Genomic DNA, 1,823 nt, shown 5'->3' on the forward strand with positions numbered 1-1,823 from the left:
TGCAGCCTCCACATTTTCAAAGCCTCCGGTGAGTCTCTTGCCAACGCCAATGTCGCCTCAGGAGTCGGACATTCCTCCAGACACGTAGGCATCCTAAACCCATCAGGCTCCTTCGTAGACCGATACCTCACCCCGTCAACAGCCTCATTTGCCCTACACTTCCGATGGTTCCTCAATACATGAGCCTTGATCAATTGCAGACAGAAGGGGCTCCACATAGCCCAGTCCCCACACCCTAGGCATACCACACCATCACCAACAACCACTATAGAGCTACCCCAGAAACATGCGTTGAAGGTCTTCTCATTCTCTTTGACCTTACGAAACCTACATGCAAAGTGAATCCAACACGAGAGGTGCCCACTGAGTCTTATACATTACAGTATTTTGCACCTCTCCAGCTGATCCGCCTTGAAGGTATTCATCTTGACCGTTCTGTCATCACTATCTTTTTCACCCTCAACCGCTGATCCCGATGATATTCCTTCACCATCAACCGCTGATTCCGATGATATTCCTTCACCATCAACCGCTGATCCCGACGACATCCTAAGCTGATCAACTACACATTTCCACCATCATCACGACTCGAACACTATCAGACTACAGCCCTCCTCCGAAATCGCACAGATTACAAAACTCAACTCCACTAAGGTTTACTCGTATTAACCGGGGATAACCCCTTGAGAGACACTCGTGAATGAGCATCGCCGTCCATTGCAATAATGGAGCAGACGATGATACAACAGCACGAATAGTACAACATACGCTTAGGCGGACTGAGCGGCAGCGGCGATGATCTCAGTGAACTGAGGCTTGAGGGAAGCACCACCAACGAGGAACCCATCGACATCAGCGCACTTGATCAACTCACCACAGTTACCAGGGTTCACAGAGCCACCGTAGAGGATACGAGTGTTCTCAGCGACCTCGGTGCTAACCTTGGACTTAAGATAGGCCCTGATGGAGGCATGGGTCTCCTGAGCCTGCTCAGTAGTGGCAACCTTGCCGGTGCCGATAGCCCAGACAGGCTCATAGGCGATAACGATGTTGTTCCAGTCCTTCACAACGGGGACGATAGCATCCATCTGAGTGGCGCAGACCTCCTCAGTCTTACCGGCCTCACGCTCCTCAAGCAACTCACCGAAGGAGGAAGAAGATTATTTTCAAGCCAGCAGCTTCAGCCTTGGCAACCTTGGGGGGGAGAATCCTGTTTGGTCTCGTTGAAGAGATGACGCCTCTCGGAATGGCCAAGGATGGTCCAGTTAAGACCGGCGTCCTTGATCATCTCAGCAGTAATCTCACCAGTGTAGGCACCAGGACCAGTCTTACTGCAGTTCTGAGCAGAGATCTGGATGTTAGAGCCCTTGAACTGCTCCATGGCCAAAGGGAGGTGAATGGCAGTAGGGGCAATGACAACATCAACAGCATCCTTGTTATAAGTGGCCTCACCAGCAACAAGGGCAGGGGCAAGCTTCTTGATGGACTCAACGCTGCCGTTAGATTTCCAGTTACCACCGACGAAAGGCTTGGGGGACATGATTATTAGGGGAACAGAAGTAAACACTATTAATGGTAGAGTTGTAACGAGGACCAAACATGCTTAAGCCACCGACAGCGATGCAAAGCGAAAACCGCGCGCGCCCGAACAATCGATAACACTCATGGTCAAGCAGCCGCACGTAATAAGCAACACGACAGAAGTTGTATGAACGTTGTTAGGAACCAAACTTAAAGCGTTTTTGCTTTTCCCACTCATCCCACTGTTCTTGTGCAGAGGCATCATCATCATAATACGCTTCCTGGCCAGCGGCAATGCCTGT

General features: G+C 50.7%; 2 protein-coding genes across 2 annotated transcripts; both read right to left on the reverse strand.

The window, feature by feature from the left end:
- Positions 1-770: 770 nt before the first annotated feature.
- Pmar_PMAR010993 (triosephosphate isomerase, putative) lies at positions 771-1,088 on the reverse strand (the record flags this gene model as incomplete). The annotated part of the gene is made up of 1 exon (XM_002776032.1): positions 771-1,088. The coding sequence occupies one exon, from the start codon at positions 1,086-1,088 to the stop codon at positions 771-773; it is 318 nt and encodes a 105-aa protein (XP_002776078.1).
- Positions 1,089-1,180: 92 nt separating this feature from the next.
- Pmar_PMAR010994 (hypothetical protein) lies at positions 1,181-1,540 on the reverse strand (the record flags this gene model as incomplete). Its single annotated transcript, XM_002776033.1, has 1 exon — positions 1,181-1,540. The coding sequence occupies one exon, from the start codon at positions 1,538-1,540 to the stop codon at positions 1,181-1,183; it is 360 nt and encodes a 119-aa protein (XP_002776079.1).
- Positions 1,541-1,823: the final 283 nt, after the last annotated feature.

This window comes from Perkinsus marinus, assembly GCF_000006405.1.
Source record: "Perkinsus marinus ATCC 50983 genomic scaffold scf_1104296954678, whole genome shotgun sequence".
Classification (NCBI taxonomy): domain Eukaryota; phylum Perkinsozoa; order Perkinsida; family Perkinsidae; genus Perkinsus; species Perkinsus marinus.